Source organism: Elaeis guineensis, chromosome 7, assembly GCF_000442705.2.
Source record: "Elaeis guineensis isolate ETL-2024a chromosome 7, EG11, whole genome shotgun sequence".
Lineage (NCBI taxonomy): Eukaryota > Viridiplantae > Streptophyta > Magnoliopsida > Arecales > Arecaceae > Elaeis > Elaeis guineensis.
In genome coordinates this window covers 4,412,383-4,437,271 of record NC_025999.2, presented here as the reverse complement: position 1 = coordinate 4,437,271, position 24,889 = coordinate 4,412,383, and the positions used below count along the sequence as shown (strand labels likewise).

Below are 24,889 nucleotides of genomic sequence, written 5' to 3'. Positions count from 1 at the left end.
ATGCAACATGCTAGTTTTTTTGGTAGCTGGTCATGTTCACCCCTTCGGAAGCATCCTTCCTGTTGTTTTTGGAAGGTTTCTTATCCATCTCATTGCATTTTAACTATGCTTTTATTCCTCAAAGCTATGTTTCACAATTCTTATTTGGTATCTCTTCTCATGTCATCAAGTTACCACTCTCCAAACTTGCAACTAAGGTAAACCATGGAGTCTTCTTTTGATTGCTATTTGCTAGTTCATCCATAAGTCCATAACAGGTATAGTGAGATGGGAACTTGACTAATCCTCTAAATAGGCCAACCATATTGAGACAATGGCCAATCCACAATGGTCACTCACTTCTCCTTGCTTATCCATTCATCATCTTATCAGTACACTGTTCTTTGGCAATGATCGATCTAGTGATCCCAATATTCTATCATAAAATTTCTTGGATAGGACTATAGAAGTGGGAACACCTTTTCTTTGAGGGGAATTGGCAATTGATGGGGACCTTTGGTGAAGCAGAACATATTCAGTGATCTCGAAGAGTCTATATTTGCACATTGATTTATGATGTTTAGTTTGAAGCTATCCACTATCTAGTCTACACCATCAAAAGTCAAATAATCTCTGATGCTAATATGATGCCGATTAGAGAAATGTCCATTTGTTGAACTTCTGGCAAATATTCTCTTAGAATTGCTGCTTTTACTGTTTGCTATTATGTACTTGTGTATGATATGCATTGGTGCAGCTCATTTGTTGACGACTCAGGAGCAGGCATCCAGATATCTCCTCAGGATAATAATCATCTTTAATTGAATGATAGGCTAGTTACAATAACAGGGTCTCTAGAGGAACAAGTGCATGCAATCTTTTTGATTTTGTCTACATTAACTGAAGATACTACTCATTACTTAGTCTGTAATCATTTCATATCCATATGCAGGTGTGATTCTAACCATAATATTTTTTGCTTCTCAAACACTCTTATTACTACCAGTAACTTTGTATTTACTTCCAGTCCAGTTACACACCTGATTCCAAGAAAGAATCTTTTATCACTTTTTTTTCAGTAATCTATTATGCTTCCATGTAATTTCCCGCTTGACACATTTTTGAGGTAACTCATCAAGGCAATATTGTGTTGATGCCACTCACAGTTTGCACTGCTGAAAGAGAGAGTCTGTATTTGTTGAGTTGTTTAGATCCTTCTAGTTATTTCATAGTTGAATGTCATACTGAGGGGATACATTTACATGAATGGAGAAGATTGGAGGCAGGGTCCCACTAATTTGGGGCCGCATAGCATTGATGATCGCTTGTCAATCTTATTTCTTTTCCTGCTTACGTTTTGATTATTAGGACTTGATGATTCTCTATTATCATTGAGAAGTCGCATGTATGTTAGAGGCTGTTCCAACTGTTGATTGTTTGGCAAACGTAATTTCTAAGTCCTCATTGACCTTCCATACATATTAAGTTTATATTTTATATTTGGCTTGGGGTTATGCTGGCTACATAATTGAAACGTTGAGCGTGTATATGTACTTAAATTGGTAGATATAACCATATGAGTTTGTTATTTATTTAGACATATTAAAGTAAATGATTATTTGCAGAACATTGATCAACATCTTGACCAAAAATTAGGCTAGCTCATAAATGGTGCTCTTGCTTCTGGACAGTATACAAGTAGGAAAACCATACTTGTCTAATTAGAATTCAACTAGAGCAAACCCTTGAAACATTCACAATTTCATTAATTCATCTTTATATTTATTCCAAACTCTGTTCGCATAGGCATTGCAGGTTTCCAGGAGAAACATCCTTTGAAGGTTACAAGGAACAGAATGTAACCTTCTGGGGCTGCAATTTATATATCTTTTTGTAGTGAAAAATACTTCTTTTGCTTTCCTGGTGATCATGAGTGTTTACGTAACTATATGGGTAAAAGGTGAAGGTGAAAGTCAAAGAAATGAAGCAACTGATATAGCTGTGTTCTGTATTATTAATGTCAATTGAGATCTAATGGTTTTGTCATGAAGTTAAAAAAAAAAGGTAGGTTTTAAATGATTAATCCTTATATATAGGTTCTAACTAATAAGATCAATTGTATCTATTTTGATGACATTTGATATGTGCTATTTGCTTTATCTCTCACATGCATGACTAATGTGCAATTTGCCACATACTGGTACCGTACTAAGTTTGTCACACCACATATCGCCCATTACAGTACACGATACTTAAAATGCTGATTTGTAATATAAATTTCTACACATGCTTCATTAATACCATCACTTAACTTTTTCGGCCTCTTGCTTTAACTCAAATTTGTACAGATGTGATGCCTCATTGTTTTTTATTTTGTTTGAATCCTTTACATATTCAACATGATTATTCTCATATCAAATTCTGTCCTTTTCTATTGTCATCTAGATTCCTAAATGTAGGAACCTTGGAGGGTTACTTCTTGGTTACCCAACCTTGCACTTGCAGTCATGGTCCTCTGTGTCAGTCAAGCGCCTCTCTTATCCAAAGATGCCTTGGCTAAAATTTCAACACAAGTTCAGTTAGTTGATTTGAAGCTGAGATTTCATTGATCTGATTATACCTTTACTTATAGCGGCCCTATAAAGATGGGATAAGGTTTGTTAAAGTATTGTATGACATCAGTCTGAAGAAGTGGCTGGTGAATTTCCTTTCCTATGCACCCGGTATCCTTTTATCTTGCTCTATATTTATGCTTTCCTGCAAGATAACTTATTTTAAAGAAAATGATGTTGAAGAAGTAATAACTGAATCTATTTGGCAACATAAAAATTCTACTAAAGAAAATGATTTGATTTAAATGCACCAGGTTCAATCTCGAGCCACAGGAGCTGGTTAACATATTTTTTCTTTTCTATTTTTGATGGTTTATTTCCCTATTGATATGCATCTAGACAGACCATCTTAAACTTCTTGAAAGGTTGCACTGCTTGCAAGTCATGCTTAAAGTTTCCATGTCCGTATTCTGATCTACCATGCAATCTTATTCTCTTTTTGAATTGCGTTGTTCTCCAAAATGTATTTCTTTGGATTTGTGATAAAAAAGTTTCTAGGACTTGCCACTTGGTGTTGGCTGTTATTGTGTCAATGATTATTAACTAAATGCTTCTTTAGGTTATGACATCACCTGTTACAAGGTTTTCTGTTGGGTCCTCTAAAGGCTGGGGCAACTCTGATGATTGGTGTTGCAGATGAGCATATTGGAGCTGTTGTGGGTCATGGAGCAAGGAACATAATGGGGATTAGTCAGGTGCGCATTGCAGGATCATAGAACAGTAGATTTTTTCAATTTTAACCTTGATCAGGAAAAGAAAAATCGCAATGGTTCTCCAAAAGAATTAGTGGACTTGAAGAAGTAGATCTTGACATCTTATGAAGGAATCTTGTATAAAAGAGAAAAGAATCAATTTTGATAGTTAGAGCTATGTATATTGTTCTTGTGCAGCTTAATAGTAGATTCCGTTGTTCAATGTTTTATAAATAAGCAAGATCCAACAATTATTTGTTTTAAAGAATCAAGTTGTCCCAATTGATAATAAGTAAAAATTTCTACCATATTTTATTTTATTAGACTGCTTGCTATTAGGCATTGGAATGTTAATGTCTCCATAGGCAATGCCATGTCTCTGTATGAACATATAGGTTCTGTATATTATGTAAATCATGCATCAGACCTCTGTCACCCAATATTAAGTGAGAACAACTGCTTACCCCCTTTCTGTCACATTCAGCCTCCTGTGCGGTGAATCATATGGTCAAAGTAGGTTGAGCTTTGGTATGACTTGGGAAAGTAGAATATGCCTTCGGAATGGATGAGGCCTTAACATTTATTCAACAGTTCAGTAAGGCTGAGATTGTTTCTGAATTTTATAATATCAACTTATATGATGAGGCCTTAACATTTATTCAACGGTTCAGTAGGCTGAGATTGTTTCTGAATTTTATAATATCAACTTATAGTTTTAATATTTTATGCTATTTATACTTGGCTTTATTTTAATTTGTTACTATTTTGCTGGACCAACTCCACTTGGTTTTTAGGCTGGTGGGATCCAAATCTAATCCATCAGTTGAAACATTTAGGTTTTCTATATTAAATCATTGTAACTTAAATTACATTCAATAGCATTATGTGAATCTAATTTTTATAATGATTTTGTTTCTTCCCTCCATGGTTATTTGTTACCCATTACCAAAGTCTACTAAGTTGGAGGCTATTTGTTGATTGGTTCTTATGATAATAGACTATAATGTGCTATTGTTGCAGGCTAGTGGAGCAAGGAATAAGGTATCAGACAGAGGTTAATTCATTTCTTGAACATTCGATAGGTAATGCTTTTACATATAAAATTTCAGACTGGTGAACATGTTGATCAGCTTTCAGATTTTGTCCCCCCTTTTCATTGATGTCAACAGGAAAGGCACAATACCAGGTTCATGGGGAGCAATGAATGCAGCTGTATCAATGATTATGCACAAGATATCATCAATTTCTGCAAGATATGATTGCCTTCACTTCTGAGTCGAGGAACATCTTGTTACAATGCTCATTAACCTACATCCAAATCAAGATTTTTTCGTTACAATGCTCATGAGAATTTTCTGGATAACTGACATTGGTAATATCTGTAGTTATGATAGCAAAGCAAAGTACGATGTATATGTTGTCAAGGGCTGAGGGAAAGAGGTTTTTCTGAAGTACTTGGATTGGCAGGATAATGTGACCATTTTACTGGACATGACTGTTAGTAGATTCTACCGTGTGCTATGTTGAGTTTTTCAGATTAAGTTCAAATTTGTTGCTAGGCTTTTATCCCTTTCAATTTATTATGCTCAGGATGAGGAACAATCTATGCCCTTATCATGTTATGGCATTATACTTCAATTCTGAAGATTTTTTTCTTTGCCTGATATTTGGTTAAATAAAGGTGAGGACCGTTATGCTAAGAGAAAGTCAGCTACTTGCTTGTGGAGTTGTCGGCACTTCACTTGTTCAGTTGTTCTATTTATAAATTATATTGGCTTTGAATTTTGACCTGTTCATGGTTAACATTCTTTCACTTGTCACATTGAAATATGATGCATTATTGTCAATTTGACAGAATACTGATGTGGTGGTTGCCTTCGTTCTGGTTGTCAGGGACTCATGGACCATGGTGGTTGTTCGAGTTTTCTGCAGGCCTTGATCAGGTGCTCAGTTTGTGACCCCTGAGGGAGTCCCACGTCAAACAAACTCCTCAGTAGGCTCATCGCTTCTGGGATTCCATGACCCAAAGTAACCATAGAAATCTCATTTAGACCAAGTGCAATTTTTTAATAATACCAAGCAATGTTCTTACATACTTATGGGGTCATGATTTTTGATTTAATATTAGTTCTAGCAATTGTTTTTCAGTACGAAGTAACAACAACAGCTCTAAAAAACATGAAGATATATAGGCTTTTGATTGTCTAGTTATTTCATCCGTCTCTCTCAGAATAAAATAAAAAAGGTGGTTTCTTTTGGCTGTTAGCTCATGCATTGTTGCCACACAAAGAGAAAAAAAAAAAAAGAAAAAAGAAAAAAAATAATCTATTTCTAAGAGTTCTTTTATTTTTTTGGCTAAAATATTTTTAATGTTTTTTTTTTGGTACATAAATATTGTTGAGGATTTGCTGCATTGACTTGAAAAAGAGTTAAAAGTCATAGACTACTTAAAGTCGTGTAGTACTAATTATTATTGCATACATATTTAAAATACATGTATAAGCAAATATCATTGAAAATCCTATGAAAACTTATAACAAATACTAATCGATCTTGTTTAGGCAAGTATGCGTGGACCTCATACAACCACTAAAGACCATATTCTGTTGCTAAATCCATTGTACAGTTATTGAAAATACATTCACAATTATTAGAGGACTTTGTACAACTATGAGAGACCATTATACAAGTTATGAAGACTACTATGCTATTATAAGAAAGTAAATGGTAATTAACCTTGTACAAGCATCTATGAACTGTGTATAGCCACCATCATGAACTACTAGTAATCTTTATTCTACAAGTATCAATATATACATGTATATATCTGTGTGTGTGTGTGTGTGTGTGTGTGTGGTAATAAGAGATCATAGTATTGCCATGAAATATTAAGTTTAGAAAACTAGTAAGGGGCACTAACCGATTGTAAGCATATACATATTAAAGTTCCTACTACACTCATGAAATATCACGGTACAACTCTAGAAGACTAATAATATATGTTCATCGATCTCGTGTGAGCATGTGACCCCTGCATATCATGCACGTACTCTAGTAATTTTTACTATATACATATATATGATGATGATAGGGATCCTAGTACAACGACAAACTGCCGTAAGCACTACCAGAAACTTTAAAGATAGTAAAAATTTATGTTTTTTTGAGTAAACTATTAGGTTTGAGGCCTAGTCCATATCCAGGTCGCGGTAGGTCTATGGAAATTAGATCTATACGCTAAAATATCTATGGTCAGGCCTGGCTGGAAGACTGGGTATATTTTCAGCAAATGAATGGTCGAGGTTCTCTCATGCCCAACCTTCTACTTTCATCCGGACTTCGCGTCCACGGTGAACAACAATTCCTACCTTTACCAAAAAAAAAAAAAAACAACAATTCCCCCAGTAAAAGTGCTTTTCGTAAAAAGAATATATAAAATAATATCCCTTGAAACGGACGAAAAGTTGCAGTATTTTAAAATTGAAAACTCTGTAGGAGACCCAAAAGAAACTAAACTTTCGTACCTTATCACACAAAAGCGGGTCCCACTTTATATCAACCGGTTCCCTTACATGAGTCTTTTTTAAGTTCCGTCTGGGGTATCAGTTCGGTTCCAATAGCGATGCCATGATAAAAACGACGAGTGAACGACAAACCCATCATCTGAATGCCCTCATAGATATTTATATGCGTTAAGAGAAGAGCACCCTGTCCTTCCTCTGATGAGTAGAACGGACGGTGGTTGTTCACATTTACATAAAGTTTTTTATGGGCACATTCTGACGTCGTTGCTTTTCCTTCGAACCGGGTATCTCCGTGTAATGTGCGCCCCCTCCCTTCTTCTATTCTGGTTCTATAAATATAACTCATTTCCTTTTTTCGGTTCAAGTTTTGTTCTTCTCCGGTCTTGGCCATTCTATCTTACTGTTCTTGGCTCCGGGTGGAGAGGGAGGGAAGGGAGAGGGGAGGAGAGAGAGAGAGAGAGAGTGGGTTAGGGTTTCAGGTTATGGGATTTGAGCGATGTCGGGCGAGAAGCCGCCGGTGGAGTTCTGCAAGGGCGTCAATGGCCTCGACAAGGTCGTGCTGAGAGAGGCCAAGGGGAGTTCGGCCGAGGTTCGCTTCATTTGCTCTCATCCCGCTTCGATCGGTTATTCTTTTCTTCTTTCTTTTGAATTCTTTTACGAATTCTCGATGGAACGAGATATCATTTCTTGCATCGGAATTTCGATTCGTTTCTGATTTGTTAGTTCTGGATCTGATGCTGTTATTGATGGGATTGATGGTTCTTGGGGTATTCTTGGTTTGATTTTTGGTTCATTTCAAGAAATTGTAGACGGTTTGCCCGCCTTTTATACTCTTATTGTCTGCCTTATGCAGTTCTCGATTTATTTTTCAATTCACTTGTATCCTGAAAAAGTGAATGACATGCAAGATCGATCGGTGTCTGATTGTGAAATTGGATGGGAACGTCTTTCGGCTCTATGCAGTTTGTGGATTTGAGTCCAACTGGATCAGTTGGTTAGGTCACTTTCTTCATGCATGTCGAGTAGTTGAGAGGAATAAGATCCAGGGGAGTCGGTGTCGCGTGCATGTTGTTCGATCTTGAGTTCTTGATCTCTCCGTGGAACACCCTCAGGTCCAAACTTCTTGATCTGTAGATTAGGAGTTCATCAGAAACACTCTTGACTAGGTTGTCATCACGTTGTTCGAAGGAAAGAACTTCGGGAAGAAAGTGATTCTCTGGGTGAAGTTGAGGGATGAGATCTTGATTACCTCAATCCTTTTGAGGAATGGTGATACAACAGCGTGCGGTTTACATCAAAAAGAAAAGGCACAAACTGTCATATCACAAACTTTGATACGAGCTTTTGATATAATCCTTGTGAGGAATGGCAATTGCCTCAAATTTAGAAGATAAATAATGAAGAGACAATTTGGGGTATCTTTTTGGTCTGGAACATCTTACATATGCTTTTAGATCACAAACTGTCTTTTTAAAATATTTTCTGTTGCATTGCATAGTTTCAATATGATATTTTCATGCATGCTTCCTTAAGTTTCTTGCTGAAAGTAATGGTTTGATATTGGAGAGTAGACATATAAGCTAGAACTTAGAAGAGTTTCTTTTGGGCATAAATGACTGAAACAAACAATAATAAGCATTTAGGAAATGTTGGTGAGATGAGAAACTTGTGAAAATATGCATGAAAATTTTGGATATGTTTTCTGGTGTCACATGAAATTCATTTTGTTTTCATGCATATTCTATTTCTAAGTTATTATGATCACATAATATATGAAGAAATATTAGATGCAAATTTAAGGATTGCAAGGAATTTAGAAATAATTTTCTATAAGAAAATAAGGAAAACACGACAGAAACAATATCAGTCAAATGAGTAAGTAATGTATGATTAGAGTTTCATATGTGATATAATAAGTGGCTTTTGGATTGTTGAAAGATAGGTTCTTGGGTCATGTAGTGCTAGGTTTATAGAAAACTTGTGTTTTGATCGTCTGTGACCACAAGAAGCAGAAACTTGGAATAGTTTTTGAGGATTCCTATATTTTTTAATTTCAGATAACTGGGGATTAGGAGATTAACTCTAGGTTAGCGTAAAGAGATGCATTTTTTAGTCACAGATATCCAGAAAGTTGACAAATCAGGTCACCATCTGGAAAGGGAAATGGTGGGCAAGATAGAATTCAAAGGCAGGTGGGAGATGCAGTTGAAATTTAAGGCTGACAAAAAATAGAATGGTTATCTTTAACAGCTAGTTTGGCTGGCTAAACGGGCCTGCATGATCGTGCATCAAAGCAAGGTACGCCATACAAGGCATACCATACCACACCATTAACAAACTTGTATGCAATATCGGAGGTGTATGAGTATTGGTACACTGAACTTGATCCCCGCTTATAGTGCACTAAACACTGTACCAAGAAGGTACTAGTATAGGGTCCAATACCGATATTGGGACCTTGCGTCAAAGCAAGAGAGAAAGTGCTATACGAGGAAAAATAGAAGAAAGAAGTTGAAGAGAAAATGAAATGAAAGAGAAAGTTGCAATCACATCATTTAAATATCTTCATTTCAAATTGGATTTACCTCCATGATAGCTATCCTTTATTCTTTATAGGATCTTGGAGCATGCCATTTATTAGGATATAAGAAGCACTCCTGGAAAAGAAGGAGCATAAAATGTAGAAGGTCCATATTTTTCCTCTCTTAGAATGTTCATATCTTATTAAGTCTAGAAAAGGTAAGAAACTTATTCTTTTTCCATAATCATCTTAAATCTTACAAAATTTTGACATAGAAGAGACATTCCTTTCTAGTCAGGGAAACAATCTAATGAAAAGCTTAATGGACGGAGATGGCTTAAACCAAATCCTTTTCAATCTGTTGCTGCTGAGACATTCACTTGATATGGTTGCAAACTCACAATAGTCTTTCTGGTGATTGTCACCCTTTTGTTGTGTATTTGTTTGTCAGCAGGTCTATCTATATGGTGGTCAAGTGACATCTTGGAAAAATGACCAGGGGGAGGAGTTGCTTTTTGTCAGCAGCAAGGTATCAAAATCATTTGCAATACTTAGTTTGTCATAAGTTGCAAGGTTTTTTGACGAATACAATTAGTTCATATTATATAATGCTTTTAAAGAACCATGAGATAGAGATATCATTATTAATAAAAATTTGATTTAGAGAACTCAAATGACTCTATCATTGTATAAGATAGCAACGTATGTTTATTTGAGAGTTATCACAAGCTAATCAAAAGGTATTGGATTTTAACAGTTTCTTTGTATCATCTGAACTTCTTTCTTCTTTTTAAGTTTTTCATTTGCTTGTGGCATTCTTAAGTGCATTTGACTAACCAGCTGCCTATGTAGGATGCCAGCTTTTAAAGATCAGGGTTTAAAGATAAACTCCTCTACCATTTCCTTATTTTGAAATTTCATTAACTGAGGCAAGGGGCATACAACTGTGCACAAGGTTTGAAAACTCAGTTTTGATTGCGGTATCAGCCGGATCTTGTGGGGTTTCGATTTTGACAGTTTCGGCACTTTCCAAAGTTTTGCTCCAAGTTCATAGTTTCGTGTCACAAAAAAAATCAAGACAAATTCAAAAATAAAAGAAATCAAGAAAAGCTATTAAGCAGCATTTTAGGGTATTTTGTGTTATGTAGGTTCTTTAATTTCAACAATCTTATACTAAAGTAAATCAGCATATAAGTGAAGTGTCAGATAGTTTTTATTGTGAACAAATATATATTGTTTACTTCCTAAACTTTACTCATCTGAAAGTCCATTATTTGGCAATTTTGAAGCTTGCTAGTGTTGAGTGCATTGATCAGTTCTTATTCATTTTCTAGTGGGACTTACGAATATAATGAAATCTAATTTTTGGAGCTTAAATGGTTATTTAGTAATATACACATAATTGTATAACGTTAAATTTGTTTTATGTAGAATAAGATGCTATTTCTTATAAATATCTTATTTTTTGTTGTTTGCATTAATTCTCATTATGTGTCTTAGGGCCTTTCCAAGGGTTGCAGTCGATTACTGGTTGTGTAGTTTGCTATCTATCTCCTCTTTTAATTCAATAAAAAGAAAGAAAAACCATTGAAAAAATAGTGCTATATATCCTATGCATTATTTTAAGTAAAGAGATGACCCTACTATGATTGTATAGAACATGTTTTCTTGTCATGTTGCTACTTGATGCAGTATCCCCACTTTATATTAGAGATGAACCTTGATGTCAATTTTCTCATCACATGATTGGACTTTTCCATCTTTCTGTGATGGTTGACATTGAGGGATGAAAGGTGGTGTTTGTCCAGTCATATTGTATGTTTGTTAATAATAGCTGTTTCCTTTTACTTGTAACCTTTCATTAATCATGTTTTGCTTTTTCTTTGTTCTAGGCAATTTTCAAGCCTCCAAAAGCTATACGTGGGGGCATCCCAATATGCTTTCCTCAAGTATGATGTTTACTGATTGTAAGCATTATTCTGTTATGCTTCATCTGGATTTTATTCATTTTCATCACCTGATTTCGCTGCAAATGCAGTTTTCAAACAATGGACCTCTCGAGCAGCATGGGTTTGCAAGGAACAGGTTCTGGAGTATCGACACTGATCCACCACCTTTCCCAACAAATACCTCTAATAAAGCTTTTGTTGATTTAATTCTTAAGCCATCTGAAGAAGATCTGAAGATCTGGCCCCATAGGTATGCTATCTAGTAATTGAACATCAAGTCTTGCTCTATTTGAAATGTTGTAGAAATGCTGTCGAAATTGTTGTTTGCTCATATTCTTATCATGGTGATTGATTTTTTAGATTACATGTTTCCATATATATTTGGGTTTTGATGAATCAGTATTGCCAACTTTTTGTCATTGCAGTTATGAATTTCGTCTACGGGTTACTTTGGGACCTGGAGGAGATCTCATGCTGACATCACGCATAAGAAATACTAATAATGATGGAAAGCCATTCTCCTTTACATTTGCATACCACACTTATTTTTCTGTCTCTGATATCAGGTTTGTCCTTCAACTCTGTGAGCCTATTGTGTACTTGGGGATTGTGTTATGTGACAAATAAGTTAGCTTGTGATGTGTGCATGCACTTTATTGGGTCATTAACTCTTTATATATTACTTGATGCACAATATAGGCCTTTCTTAGCATAGTGTATAATTTTACATTTAGGTAACCATCCAAAAAAATACTACTAATAGGATACTACAATTCCACTTGGATGATATTGTTGGTACGGTCATTATCTTATATACACAAGGAATTTAACTTTCACGAACAATATATTTCAGTTATTTGTTGTACTGTTCAAACCTGAACAAGCAGTCTACTTCGGATTCATATTTGTTGGGGATGGATATAGATTTTGTCTCACTGCCTGCATGTTCTCTGCTTGACAATATTGTATCCTTATTAAAGTATTCAATATTATTTGCATATCATGTCTGATGCAAAACGTTTGTATTCTTAGAATTATTTTTACCTGTAGTAATTTTCTTATTCATATTTCTCTTAACTTTTCCTGCAAGTGTGAGGGTTGTTATGTTTGTCAACCCTATCAAATGTGGGCAATGGCACTTCAAGGATTGTTAAAAATTATTGTCTGAGATGTGTTCTAGCTTTTTCTGGCGTAGTGTCCTATTTTCGTTTATAGAAGTGATCTGATCTCTAAAATTAATTTCCACAATTCCAGAACTCTTATTGGGGGCATCCGGTGATTTTGCACATTACCTTTAACCATGGGTTAGTGGTTATGGGTATACATGTTAAGAGAGAAAAAAGGAAAAAGGAAAAGGAAGGCATCCAAACACAAGTTTGTGGAATCTTACATATAGTAAATGTGTGGAATAATGATAATTTCTTGTAAGGAAAATTTATCTACATAGTAGCTAGGGATGCTTGAAGAGAAAGTAATACATGCTTGCATAAGAAAAGCTGGTGTTAGCAGAAGTTAAGTAGCCAATTTAGTGCAAGATTTCTTGATTCAAGAAATCATAAAGGATTAGGGATGCTGTTAATGTCTCATGAGAAGCAAAAGCTACTAGAGAAAAAGAAAAATGTAGTTATGTCTTTCTTTCCCCTTCTAGACACATTGACGTAGGGCAGTCTGGGAGAATGGAACCTGTGAGGCTTGAAGGTAGGGCTGAAACATATAGGGTGCTGGAATTTTGGGTTCATATCAGAGTTTTTGTCAAAACTAAACTATGACTGTTGGAAATTCAATGCAAATTTGACTGTGGATGTGGTGAGTAATCTACGAATATGAAACTAGAGTGTAATTAGGGAATAAGAGGATCTGCAAGTGCTTTAGATTTAATGCCTTGCTCTCTGATCTGAGATCTACCTACAATCTTCTGGAATAAAGCTACAGCAAACAAGATTTGTGCAAAAAATTGTCAAGGTCTGTTAGGTTTAGATCTAGTAGCAATTGAGTAGGTTTGAATGGTTGCTGTTGGTTTCATAGAAAAAAATATCAAAAGAAAATGTGGGGAAAAAATGCGAAGAATAAAAATAAAGTGCAAGATTTTAAATCCCATGACATGAGGATATCTCAGTTCCTCCATAGAATGGGATGCCCCATTGTCTTGTCTCGTTTTGGGTCTTGGTGGCAATCTTAGCTAGGGGTGCACACAAGTCGAGTTGCTCGGGAGCTACTCGAGCTCGACTCGACTCGGTTATTATCGAGCTTGAGTAGTTTTTTGAGTTGAGTTCGAGTAGTAAGATACTCGACTTGAAAGCTCGCAAGCCTACTTGAATTTATATATTTTTTTAATAATATTATTTTTATTTATAATATATATATTATTAGTAGACTCAGGCTCGATTTTGAGCTCGAAGTCGAGCTCGAGTATGGCTTGGTTGATATTCAAGTCGAGTTGAATTGATCTCGAGTTTTGCCTATTTTTATTGAGCTAACCTCAAGCTTGAGATATTAAGGTTCGGTTGATCTTGAGCCGAGTTTCGAGCCTAAGTATTTTGAATCGAGTCAAGCTCGAGTTTTTAGCTACTCGACTCGGCTTGGCTCGATTACACCTCGAGTCCTATAGCTTCCTCCATCTCTCTCTGCTTCTTGTTTCTTTTCCTTTCTTGTTCCTTTCATTCTTTCTCTTTCTTTTTCTTCTTTCTTCCATTTCTTCCTTCTTGCCTTCCGTCTTCCTTACCTTACTTTCTTCCCTTTTTCGTTTTTCTTTTTCTTATCTCTTCTTTTGCTCCTTTCTTTCTTTCCTTTTCCTTTTTTTTTTTTTTTCTCTTTCCTTTCTTCCTTTTTTCGTTCGTTTGTTGTTTCCTTTCTTTCTTTTCTCCTTTCCTTTTTTTTCCTTTTTCCTCTTCTTTCCTTTTGTGCTTCCTTTTTTCATCTTTCCTTTTTTTTCTTTCTTTTTTTTGTTCTTCTTTCCCTGCATGGGTGGGTTTTAAAGTCTCGACCCTATCCGAATATTGTTTTCTCGCATGAACAGCACAGGATGGTTGGGATGCCTTCCATCTCGTCGGGACTTAAAACCCTAGTAAAGAGACAAAGATAGGATGGAAGATATGAATGGACCTGCTCTGAACATAGGAAACACACTTGGGTTTGAAGATCTCTCACATTCATTATAGAATCACACCACAAGAGAGAAAAAATTGAAGAATCCTGCCTTTCTTCTTTAACCAATTCAAATATTCAGAAGTCTCCTTGAGTGGTGAGTATAAACATGAACTCCTTGTTCCCCATCACGTGTGAGGTTGACTTTGTTGTGAACAGGGAGACTAAATAGATGATCCATGCAAAATTTATTGATTCAAGGAATCATAAAAGACAAGTGATGTATGGTCTTTCCAAAGGTATCACTATCATACGAGAGGTGAAGAAGGTAGTCGCTATACAGTTCCTTTTTACTCTCTTCCAGTCTATGTTTTTAGCTAAAGGAGGGATAATGAATGCTTCAAGGGATCTTTTAACTTGAAGGATGTTGAAAGTAGAGTAGGCAATATAATGGCTGAACAGAGATAGGATTCATTTTATACCAAGTGATCATTGAAGAATTGTTAAACAAGCTCAGTTGGTGTATTGGTGGAGGGAGTTGATCATAGGCACATGCAAAATGAATGGATGAAGTTTATTTACCAAGAATGCATAATAACAAGAACAGTATACCAATTTATATAGAGGGAATTGTGGGACAAACTTTGTTGGTTGAATATTGGAAGGAGCGGATGCTTAGGAACATATCAAGTGAATGGACAAAGTTTAGATGCAGCAAATGCATAGACAAGAAATGATATAGAATTTGCACCAACTACCATGAAATCAAATCTACAGGTCCTGTTATGAAGCTACAGCCGGCTGCCTGAGTTTGTGACTGGCTGTGATTTTATCCAATCAACATTTGGTTGGTAGGTAGCTTTCTTAGAAATTTGGTTTGTTTAGCACTGTCTGTGATCTCTAAAGGGTGGTTAATGGTCGGATGATTGATAATCGTTCCCAATAAGAGTTTGCTTTACACAGTTGCTTATGTTATACTATATTTGGTGGTGCGGCAGTGCAAACTTATAGGTCACTATTTGTCCTTTGATTATGGGTTTTAATTTTCTGCTGGTTATGTAGGAATCTGCTGATTCTATAAATTTCAAGTCCATGGAATTATTTTACACTTTGAGTGGAATGACCGGGAAGTCCTTAGGATCTTCAGTTATCTTTCAGTTAAGTGGAGATCCAGCATATGTTGGAGTAGGTAATCTTTGGTTTGACAAGTTGTTACGTGGGCACTAAGTAGGGTCTTTCTGCTCACCGGCCGCTCGGGCTCTGTATTTCAAGTTCATTATCAACCCCCCCCCCCCCCCCAAAAAAAAAAAAACCAAAAAAAAAAAAAAAAACTCAATTGAGAAACCAAGAAACAATGATTCCTCTTGCTGAAGTTGGTAAATGATGATGACTCTTCTTCTGATGTGAAGCAATCTCTGATGTTGATGATGCCATTGCAAAACTACATGATCACTCTTGGAGTGCCATAGGTTTTTGCTGGTGACATTCTGCCTTTTTTAAAGATATGGCTGTCTTCCTTAGTTTCACAACCAATCCCTTCCCTTCTATTTACTTGTTTATCATTTCTTTAATATTTTGGCTTCCAATATTGAAATCTTACCACCCAAAAAATTTTCATCTTTGAATTAGCACCTGTTGCTGGTTTAAATAGTAATCCTTTACCAATGGTGAATTGAGCCATTGCTTGGAAACAGGATAAACTCCATGATAGGATATCCTGTGGATAACTGCCAAATGAGACATAATAGGGGGCTGGAGTGCTGATGCCCAACAGTTGGGTTGAACCCTGGATAATCACAAATTAGCAGTTCCATAGGCAGCCAAAAACACCTTTAACAAAACAAAATCATAAGGGCAGGGGCATGTTTGTCTTTTGACCAAAAAGTAACTGTAGGATTGTCAACTGGACTGTTATGTAATTATTAGATGTGGATTTAAACACTTTATCTGAATGCAATTTAAGACTATGACCATACCTGTTGAGGATTGAAAAAGTTATACCAAAATTTTCGAGTAACCTCTTTAACATAATTAAGCTGGATGTATTAAATCTTGTGTAGTCTGAGGCATCTGCAAAGCGCACTCGCGCCCTATTATGTTAAAGGTTCCCATGACAACCTTGAAGCCCATATCTAAGACCCTCCCCCCCCCTTCTCTATTTTCATTTTAGAAAAAAGAGGTTGTTGTGGGCACAGAACATTATTTCAAATTAGTAGCATTCCAAACTTTGGCAACTTTCTATTTTCATTTTAGAATATGTTCTCATGATTACTTTGAAATAACTATAATTTGTATATTGATGACACAGTTTATCTTTGCTTATATATTTTGGATTGTGATTATGTCAAAATATTTCTATCTTTGTTCTGATCAAAAGAAAGTAAGATGTTGCCGAAGTCAAGGAAATGTTTGAGTATCTGATAATGGTTATCTTTGTTTATCTATTTTGAAGATTTTGATCATGTCAATATCACTGTACATTTGTTCGGATTGAAAGAAATGTTGTCAAATTCAATGAAATGGGAATAACATACCTGAATACTAGTGGCTAAAATTAGCAATGTCAAGGGAAAATAGGTATGCAAAGTTGACTTTTGGTTTTAAGCAAATCAATCAGAACTTGAACATTCTAATATTCTGTTCCCTGAAAGAATATTTTGTTTTGGTACATACATATGCACACAGACATGCATACACAAACTCGTATAACTTCTTATGTTACTTCTGTTTTCTGGTCCATAATTTCAAGTTAATGTTTCAGTGAAGTGCGAGTAGAAGGATTGGAGACTCTGGATTACCTTGACAACTTACAGGAAAAGCAGCGTTTCACAGAACAAGGAGATGCGATAACCTTTGAATCTGAAGTAAGTAAATGTGCATGATTGAATGTGATTTGTCATTTGATACTCAAATTTTATTTATATTAGGTGGACAAAATATATCTTGGCACACCAACCAAGATTGCAATTTTGGACCATGAGAAAAAAAGAACTTTTGTTTTGCGGAAAGATGGACTTCCGGATGCAGGCAAGTTTGATTACTAGTATCAGCTTCTCTTAATTTTGTCTCTAATATCTGTCAACTTTATCTTGGGGGAAGACTGGATGGGGGAGCTGGTTAATCAGATTTGTACTATCTGCATAACTGTGCAGTCTGATAACATATTATATTTGCAGTGGTATGGAATCCATGGGACAAGAAGGCCAAGGCTATGGCAGATTTTGGGGATGACGAGTACAAGCATATGTTGTGTGTGGAGGCAGCAGCTATTGAGAAGCCCATCACTCTGAAGCCTGGTGAGGAATGGAAAGGGAGGCTGGAGCTGTCCACTGTACCCTCCAGTTACTGTAGTGGACAACTGGATCCTCAAAGGGTTCTTCAAGGTTGAAGCATCTAGCTGTCTGGCACATCCTGTGCAGGTTGGAGTTCTTCCTTGAGCATGGTTTGTTTGTTTGTTTTTTTTAATTATTATTTTTTATTTTTTTAATTAGAATGCCATGTTTCTAGACTGGACATAGGGGTTCCGGTCTCCAGGAACACATCAACAATACACTTAATGCATTTAGTAACTTTAGCTTATGATGTGCTTTTCATCTTTGTGTGCAAACTAGTGGTGCATCCATAGTTTAGAAACCCAAAAACTTGATTCGACTGGAGAGTTACCCGAGTCGAATCGATTCAAAGACTTAGTTGAGTACCCAACGAGTCTTGAACATCGAGACTCGATAATACATGTATATTTATATATTTGTTATTGGATGCTGATTTTTAAGAACATAAATAGATCTAAAATTTATTGTTAACATGCAATCAATAAATTAATAATTAGAATAAAAAAAATTAAGAAGCCCCAAATGACTATATGATATGCTACTAACTACTATTTGCATGTCGGCATCAAGTGCTAGTAGGGGACAGCCCGCAGAACCCCCTTAATGCATGATGGGATTAGGGAAAGATGAGGTTGTGAAGGTGGATGAGAGAAGTAGGAATGGAGGCTTGGGGTAGGTAAGGACTAGAGGTTCCGATCCTTTACAATCCATTTGTGTTGTTATATTTTCATGCTAACTATATTAAAGACACCCTCCAATAACTTACTTTGTATGAAGATTTGAGGAAAGAGGATATGGAGATGGACTATAAGAAGGGCAGCCCCGCTAGAGGGTCGGATGTATGTATCCATACCCTTATGTGCAGAGCATATTTCTATATTTGAACCTGTGACACCCAACGGAGCAACCTTTCCGGCACACGAAAACTCCCCATCTATTGAAATGGACTACAATTGGTGTTTAAGACGATTAAGTCAAACAACTCAAGCGGAGTTTCCAGTAACTTGATGAATTAGCCTAGTCGAGACTGTGAAATCTGAGTTTTGTACAAGCCAAGTCTCCTACTGAGTCGGCTTGACAGCATGCTGAGTTTGGAGTTGACTCAACAAGTTTTAGAACTATGGTGCAATCCCGACAACAGATATTGTTACATTTGCACATATGAGATCAAGTGATATGGATAAATAGTTTAGCAGTTATACCCGACTTGAATCCGATCTTCTAATCATGTACTTGAGATAGACTTTCAGGTGCTGTGACATTCAAGGTAGACCTTATGTGATATTCAAGGTGATGTGTGGGCCTATTCCATTGAGAAGCAGCTGTCGTGCTGATAGTCTGCAGAGAACTTAAGGGAGAGATGGTGGGGGAACAGGTAGCAGGGCTTTCAAGAGGTTTAGGATAAGAAAGACAAGGGTACAACTGCATAATAAAATATTTAATTTGTATCTTTTTTTTGCAAAGAAGATTTACTTGTTTGTTTCAGATTTTTTGGTACTACATGGTCTATGAGTCACAAAAAAATGAAGTGATTAGTAGATCACATAATTAAACTGAAATCTGTAAAACAGGGGGTAGCAATGAAGACGTTATTTAAAAATGGATTGAATCAGGAAGCAGCACCTGAGGCAGAAGATTCTGGTACTAAGGTGCATTTAGCTGAATTTGTATATTGCTGGCACCTTTGCATCATTGTGCGTTAGGATAAGCTATCTTGGTTTCTGCAAGCTGATAGCACATGTGTTTCCAAACACTCTCGTGGAGTTTCTAGTAGTTATTTGAGCATGTAATGACTGAGGTTGACGAAGATTTCCATTTTCATTTCACCTCGACAGATGTATCAAAGACAAACTAAGGGAAATCTAGTTGTTTTATACAACTTCTTCCTTGGTTAAATTTCTTATTTCCTACGTTGTCCATAATGTTAATCTTGAATTGTTGGTATCCTGTACATTACCTTCCTTTATTTTGCCAGCCTTTTTGTAATGCTTGTTGTGGTGCATTACATTCAAAAAATGCATTAAGTATTCCATGTGAAGGTGTAAATTGCTGATGCTGATTACTGTTATCTGCACAAACACTTCAATATTTGGTCAATTTCAGTCTTGACTCCATCCTTCCTTTCTGATATATCCTTTCAATCACTGGTTTGCAGGTGCAGTTGTTGCATTTATGGTATGGGTGCTCGGCAGCAAGCAAGTTACCTGTAGTTCTTTTCTTCCTTTCGCCATTCCCATGTTCCATTGAAAGCTTAATAGTGGATTCTGAGTCAAACTTTTCTATGGAATAATAGTGTTTTATGTCGAGCTTTGATTCATATCTCATGCAGAAAAGAATGTCAAGTTGAACCGGTGTGTAAAAATGATTGAAGCGCTGCCTGTTTCTTATTTTTGTATCATATCATAAGTTGATAATTACCTGAGTTATAAGGTCTCCTGAGCCTTTCTGAATGCATTTATTGTTTCCATTCTATGCCTTTTGCTGTAAACTGTCTGGTTAGGTCGTGAAATTCATACTACCAATGCCCTATTTCTCCGGTATTCTATTAATTGAACTTCTTATTGCAATATGTTGCTGTTGATATGCTGGGTCTGTGAAAGCCAGAATGGACATCGTAAGGCCTAGAGAATGCGGCTTTTGTTTGGAAAGAAATTCCTTGGATAATGAGCTCAAAGCTTTTTTGGTTTTGGCATCTCCTAACATTGGCTTTTGGCACTGTATTCTTGTTGTGATTGTAAACTAGTTAATGCCTCTAAGCAGTCAGAATCTTCTATATTGCCTGTTCAAACAGTGATCTGCTCCTTCAGGTCTTAGATTCTCTGCAAGCCCGTGGCAAAGTTTATTAGGAAAGTGTACACTATGACGTAATAAATCTCTTCTGTTGAACAGTCGAAGCTTTAGTCTTAACCAAGGAACCAAATGCCAATCCCATTCAAGTTCTTTGTTGTGGAATTTTATAGTTGCATATGCTGTATGGAAGTGAGATAAATGCTATCAAGCATCGTAGTGTACTGTTTTAAGTTTTTGCTACCTTCATTAGAGCTAATCTGGCATTATCATGGCATTCGTAGAAATCAGTGTACCTCTCTCAACTTAGAGATTTTGCTACATTCTCGATGAGCCTTTGGTAGTAAAAGTTAATGTTGCACTGGCTCTGATGAAAGTGCGAAAAACTTCAAACAGTAGACCACATCAATGCTTGATGGCATATCTCACTTCTACACTCTTAGCATATGCAACTACAAAACTCTACAAAACAAAGAACCTAAACGAATTGACATTTCATTCCCTGGTTAAAACTAATGCTTCACCCCTTCTGTTGAAGGGACTTATTATGTAATAGTATGTCTCCATCTTTCTGTTGCAAATTTAGCAAGCTTCCCAGTAGCTCACTAAATCAATACTACTTTTTTGATGCACCTCAAGTGATTGGAATATGGCTCGCTTAAACACAATGTGTAATCTAAAAGAAAATAACAGATGATTATAGGTCAACATGATGAAGAAACATTAGAACAAAATTCAAAACACTACGTTTCATGTGAAAGTACTTGGTCTATTTAAAAAACGATCATCAAATAAGTGTTAGTTAGATTGGCCTCAAGTGGTCACATGTAGGACTTTTGATTAATAACGGTGTCATGATGCTATCGAAGAAATTATCAACAAATAATGGCCGGTTAGGCTAAGCTCAAATGGTTATGTACCGGATTTTTGATTAATGGGGAGCCATAATGACAATGGTTAGTTAGGTTGATCAATAGGATTTCTGATTGATTAATAAGATGTCAAGGTGTTTTTGTTTTCTTTCTTTTACTAAATTTTCTTTCTTTTTTTTTTTTTTTATGGTGCACACTAATTTTTCATTTTTTCTTTTGATTTCAGACACTGCAGTACAGACGCTGGATACGCTGCGCGCTCACACCCAGAACGCCGAAGTGCTTACGTTGGTGGCTCCTCCCATGAAACCGAAGCCGCCGACGTTGACTTTTGACCTCCCCTCCGCCATCCCTTGTTGGTGGGCTCCCACCCAAAGATCCCTCTGTTTTTGATCCCACCCGAACAAATCTTGCCCTCCTCTCCCTGCACCAGAAGCGCAACACCAACCCTATCTCAGCCTCTTATCACTCATAATGGTACCCATACAAAACACTCCCAATTCCCACACAACCAAAATATATAATTTATATGAACTCCGCCAGAAAAGCACCTAAAGGACAGGAGAGGGGAAAAAAAAAAAAAAAACCAGCGAGGCAAAATCTAGGGGGAGAAAAAAAAAAAAAAAAAAAAAAAAGGAAAGAAAAGAGAACCGTGAGAGCGAGAGGCGAGTCGAAGAGAGAGAAAAGGGGGGAAAGAAAAAGCTAGCGAGAGAGCGAGTTTTTCCGTTCTCCAGCGATCAATCTAATTCGACGGGCCCGACCGGGTGAAGGAAAGGGAGAAGAGAGAGAAAGCGAAGAGCGAAGCAAGAGAGACGAGCAGCAGAAGCAAAAAGAGAGAATTGGAGAAGCTGTGTCCTCGCGATGCGCTTCGATTCGAAGTGGCTCACACTACTCCTAGCGAACTCGAAGAGGTCAGCTCAAGTCCTTCTCTCCTCCTTCTGTCCTTCTCCATAGATTGGGATTCTCTTTCTTCTTCTTTTCTTTGCCTCTCTTTTGCTTTGATTCCTCCAATTCGCTCTCCGACTGCGATTCCATCGAGATCCGCCTTGCTGAAGTGGGTTTTCCGATCGCAGAGCACGGAGCAGATCACCGTCCGCTTCTTCCCCTCGATTTCGGAGACAAATGAGAGCTTTTTCGAGCTCCAGGCGGCAGAACGAGTCTCGATTCTAGTCGCCTCGCATTGTTCTAGGGTTTTCCATCTTCCTCTTTGGAGGTATTTGAGCTCGGAGTCTCCGTTCTTGGTGTCGTCTCCTGATCCTGTCTTGCTTTAGGGTTTTGGTCAGCAAAGATGAGATTTTGGTCTGCATTGCTCTGGCTGAGGAGTTGGGAATTGGGTATAGCTCTCGCTTTCCCTAGGAAAAGGTGCAAAGCCTAATCTTGGCTAAAACCCAAGGGGCACAGAAGGGGCAGCAATAGAGCTTCAATTCGATTGATCTGGTGAATAATTGCATGGCCGCTGTTCACTGAGAGATGCCGCCGCCTCCACAGCCACCGCCACCACCGCCACCACCACCAACACAGCACTCTCGGACCAACCTCGGCGACCTCAAGTCCCAAATAGCGAAGAGGCTTGGGCTAGAACGAGCTCAGAGATACTTCAGCTATCTGAATCAGCTGTTATCTCAGAAGCTGAGCAAACCTGAGTTCAATAAGCTCTGTCTTTTAACGCTTGGGCATGAGAACCTCCCCTTGCACAACCAGCTCATCCGCTCCATCCTTAAAAATGCCTGTCAGGCCAAGATTCCGCCCCCTGTTGTCAATGACAAGGGTACGCTGAAGCCTGTTGGAGCTGTAGCAAAGAAATCTCCTCAGATTGATGAAAGTTTCAATTCATCCCCGGCTGCGATTCCACCAGCGCCCATTTGGTCCAATGGAGATATCTTGCCATCGTCCCCTCGCAAGGTCAGGTCTATCATTCGGGACCAGAAGATCAAAGACCACCCAAGCCCCCTCGGACCTAATGGGAGGGCAGAAGTTGCTGCCCATCAATTTTCACTACCCCCTGATGAGGATACTGTGCAGGAGAATGGTGATCTGAATTCATGTGATTTGAAAAGACCATTGCAACATCAACAAGGTGGGTCCGCTGAGCACCCAGCAAAGAGACCACGGACGGAGAAGCCATCACTGCTTGACCAGGATTCTGTATATAGCAAGGGTCTGGCTGAAGTGTTTTTCGTGGATCATAGGGAGGACTTAGAGCACAGGGATGATCTGAACCTGGCTAGAGGTCCTCTTCAAGCCCCACTTGGAATTCCCTTCTGTCCTGCAAGTGTTGGAGGGGCTCGAAGGTCTCCGCTACTTGCTGCCGGTGGCTTTAGTAGCAGCTATGATTCTGGTGAACTGTACCATAGTGAGGTATTGAAGAAACGAATGGAGAAAATAGCAGGAGCAGAAGGCTTGGGAGGGGTGACAATGGACTGTGCAAATCTATTGAATAATGGGTTGGATGCTTATTTGAAGCAGCTGATTAAGTCATGTGCAGAGCTAGTAGGGGCAAGGAAGGGGCATGAACCAATAAAGCAGCTGGTCTGCAAGCAGCAGCCTCATGGGAAGCCAATCAATGGTGTTTGGCGGAGAGATCACATGCAAGTACAGAGTATTGGTGGCCGTTTGAAGAGCGCACATGGGCTGAAGAACCATAGCTCTGTATCTTTGCAGGATTTTAAGGTAGCAATGGAGCTAAACCCACAGCAACTTGGGGAGGACTGGCCCTTGCTACTTGAGAAAATATGCCTCTGTTCATGTGAAGAATAAATACAGATCCAGATAAAGTTTTCTGGTTTAAAGCAAATTGTGGCTGGTTGGGTTCTGATACCCAAGTGCCAGTCCATTTGGGCCATGCAGAATCACAATCCACAGCTTAAAAGGTGCTGCTTGGTTGATTTCTTTGGGATCAGAGCAGAAGAATTCTGTAAGATCCTGCTGTGGGGACCATGCTCCAACAAGAACTCATTTTTTAAGATCAATCTGCACAAAGGAAAGATGCTATCCCCTGTTCGGTCCATTTGGTGTATGTTTAGTATCCATTGGGGGACATCTCCACCGCACCCAGAGATATCGAGCTTCCATGTAATTTATAGTACGGAGTGACTCCAAGGGCAGTTTGCAGGAATACTGTTGTGTAACTTATACCATCATGTTCCATAAGTTTCATGGGTAGCAGTGTATGTATTATCAATTGCAAAAATTGCCGGGTTGGTTCAATACCATTTCATGGATCGTTTATGATTTTTTTCAATTGGAATCTCTTAATCATTTGACTGTTGGATATATGGAACTTCTGTTTTGTATGATTTCTATGAGGATATGTTCCGTTTATGTAGTATTTCTAGAAGAAATAGTGAGCATCTAATAATAGAGGCTTTCCTTTTTCATATGCTTGTTTCACTATCTACTTTTAGTTTTGTTGTTGATCTTACTATTGCAGTAAGAATGATGCCATATCACTGAGGTACGCGAGAATCAAGAGGTCAAGAGTTTGATAAAGATGTTTGTTGTTTTGTTTCTCATCATGGAAAATATAGAAGTACGTAA

General features: G+C 37.5%; 2 protein-coding genes across 3 annotated transcripts; both read left to right on the top strand.

The window, feature by feature from the left end:
- Positions 1-7,196: 7,196 nt before the first annotated feature.
- Positions 7,197-20,163, top strand: LOC105049203 (putative glucose-6-phosphate 1-epimerase). 2 transcript variants are annotated; one of them, XM_010928771.4, is made up of 9 exons: positions 7,197-7,396; positions 9,780-9,857; positions 11,221-11,277; positions 11,367-11,527; positions 11,703-11,843; positions 17,123-17,225; positions 17,289-17,388; positions 17,538-17,780; positions 19,849-20,163. In XM_010928771.4, the coding sequence occupies exons 1-8, from the start codon at positions 7,304-7,306 to the stop codon at positions 17,747-17,749; spliced, it is 945 nt and encodes a 314-aa protein (XP_010927073.1). In that variant the 5' UTR covers positions 7,197-7,303; the 3' UTR covers positions 17,750-17,780; positions 19,849-20,163. The 2 variants fall into 2 exon arrangements, with proteins under 2 accessions (XP_010927073.1, XP_010927074.1); XM_010928772.3 differs by having other exon boundaries at positions 7,200-7,396; positions 9,783-9,857.
- A 1,402-nt stretch (positions 20,164-21,565) lies between these two features.
- LOC105049202 (uncharacterized) lies at positions 21,566-24,654 on the top strand. Its single transcript, XM_010928769.4, has 2 exons — positions 21,566-22,263; positions 22,426-24,654. Exon 2 carries the CDS (start codon positions 22,823-22,825, stop codon positions 24,107-24,109), a length of 1,287 nt encoding a protein of 428 aa, XP_010927071.1. The 5' UTR covers positions 21,566-22,263; positions 22,426-22,822; the 3' UTR covers positions 24,110-24,654.
- Positions 24,655-24,889: the final 235 nt, after the last annotated feature.

What these genes read in the sequence shown, in the direction of transcription:
- LOC105049203 (XM_010928771.4), top strand. Translation starts at nt 7,304, where the DNA reads ATGTCGGGCGAGAAGCCGCCGGTGGAGTTCTGCAAGGGCGTCAATGGC. An exon ending in CCAAGGGGAGTTCGGCCGAG is followed by an intron (nt 7,397 to 9,779) that starts GTTCGCTTCATT and finishes TTTGTTTGTCAG; the next exon opens with CAGGTCTATCTATATGGTGG. An exon ending in AGATGGACTTCCGGATGCAG is followed by an intron (nt 17,389 to 17,537) that starts GCAAGTTTGATT and finishes TTATATTTGCAG; the next exon opens with TGGTATGGAATCCATGGGAC.
- LOC105049202 (XM_010928769.4), top strand. Translation starts at nt 22,823, where the DNA reads ATGCCGCCGCCTCCACAGCCACCGCCACCACCGCCACCACCACCAACA.